A 1686-nucleotide genomic window follows, 5' to 3' on the forward strand; every position below is an offset into this window, starting at 1 on the left:
GACTTGAGGACTAGTGAGTTGTCGCCATTCAAGCATTCCCTTCTTGGTCGATGGTAAAACAGGAAGTGCACAAGGCAACAGGATCCGGTTGTCCTTTCACATTCACGCAAACTTTTAAATGAACGAAACGAAGAGTTTTGTAACAGTAACGGTACAATGGCACAATGGCTCATAAGGAGCCAGAACAATATATATATGTATATACATATATATATATATATATATATATATATATATATATATATATATATATATATATATATATATATATATATATATATATATATATAATGTGTGTGTGTGTGTGTGTGTGTGTGTGTGAGTTTGTGATGTAAAAAAAAAAAAAAAAAATCCTCAATGCAACACTACCTGGCAATAAGCTGTTTGCTAGCTTTGCTCTGCGGAAAATGACTAGCAAATATGTATCATGAGTTAAGCCTGTCCAAAAAGTGTGGCAGAAATTCCACATGCAGTCTCAGCCTCAGCAAGTGTTTTTGTCTCTCCTTTGCAGGAAGTGCACCCCAAAAACTCAAGTCGAGGTAGCAACCCGGGCCGAAACTACCGAATGTAGGCGAGGGGAGAAGGCCGTGGCCTTACCCGACCCCCCACCCCCCCACTCCCGCTGCTACCCCTCTCTCCCCTCCAAACGGTTGGCCGTAAACCACCACGGTAACGTGACAGAAGGACGTCAGGAGGACGATTTCATTGTTTTCTACACTGCACCCTTTTATCTATATCGGGATCTATTCTTTGTAAACCGACGCTAGTTTAGCTACTACCAGACGAGTCAATAAGCGCAAATGAACCATTTCAAATCTTTCTTCCATTTATCCATCATACTTTACTTTTTTTTTTTTAATCTTTGAACAAAACCCTAAAGACCAAGGTGGCTCAACACAGACTTCTTATTTTATTCCCCCCAACCTTTGATCAAAGTCATTTCACATCAAAATGGAAAGCAATGAAGACACGAGGGAGCTGAAATTTTCACCCAGATGTTGAAGTTCAACATGGCATGAGCAAAAGTGTCACTGAAATACTGCAAGAACATGGAAGAAAATAACCCAAAAATGGTCAAAATACTGCAAAAGGATTAAAATAATGAATTAATACTTAGAAAAAAAAGAAAAAGGAAAAAAGGAAAAAGAAACATGTTTCTATTTTCGGATTTTTTTGCATAAAATTTCTGTGTGTCTCAACAACAGATGGCTAAACTCAACAAAAATTGAAGTAGTTTTTGGTTGAAAAAGTCATCATCCGTAATGAAATTGTATTTTTCCCAGTTAAAAGGGTACCATCTCAATATTTAGGGTTAATAGGCAAAGTAAAGTAAAAGAAAAAAAACAAACCATTTATTTCCATAATACAGATAATATGGACCAATAAAACGGGACCACTTCCATAGTTCCCGGAACCCCATTTAATATATATATAATATAATATAATATATAATATATATATATATATATATATATATATATATATATATATATATATATATATATATATATATATATACACACACTGTATATATTTTTTTTAGAAAAAAAATTGCGGCATAATATTCATTTTCTGTATTTCAAGCTTAGCTTAAAAGTCAATTAATTTGTTAGAAAATAGCATGAACATTTTTCTCTTTCTCCTGTTAAAATTTGCATTTTTAACAAATGGTCCCTTCCTATTGGC

The 1686-nt window shown here is 34.1% G+C and overlaps 1 protein-coding gene across 1 annotated transcript in view; it reads left to right on the forward strand.

Annotated features, from left to right (window-relative positions):
* The window catches only part of igf1 (insulin-like growth factor 1), a 16958-nt gene extending 15520 nt beyond the window's left edge, over positions 1–1438 (forward strand). Inside the window, exon 5 of the mRNA XM_088406174.1 lies at positions 512–1438. Coding sequence (XP_088262300.1) covers positions 512–571 — 60 coding nt within the window. The 3' untranslated portion in view covers positions 572–1438. The remainder of the gene's footprint in view (positions 1–511) is intronic.
* The last annotated feature ends 248 nt before the right edge of the window (positions 1439–1686 follow it).

Source organism: Hippichthys cyanospilos, chromosome 22 (assembly GCF_059441005.1).
Source record: "Hippichthys cyanospilos isolate Australia breed blue-spotted pipefish chromosome 22, RoL_Hcya_1.0, whole genome shotgun sequence".
In the NCBI taxonomy this organism is placed as follows: Eukaryota; Metazoa; Chordata; class Actinopteri; order Syngnathiformes; family Syngnathidae; genus Hippichthys; species Hippichthys cyanospilos.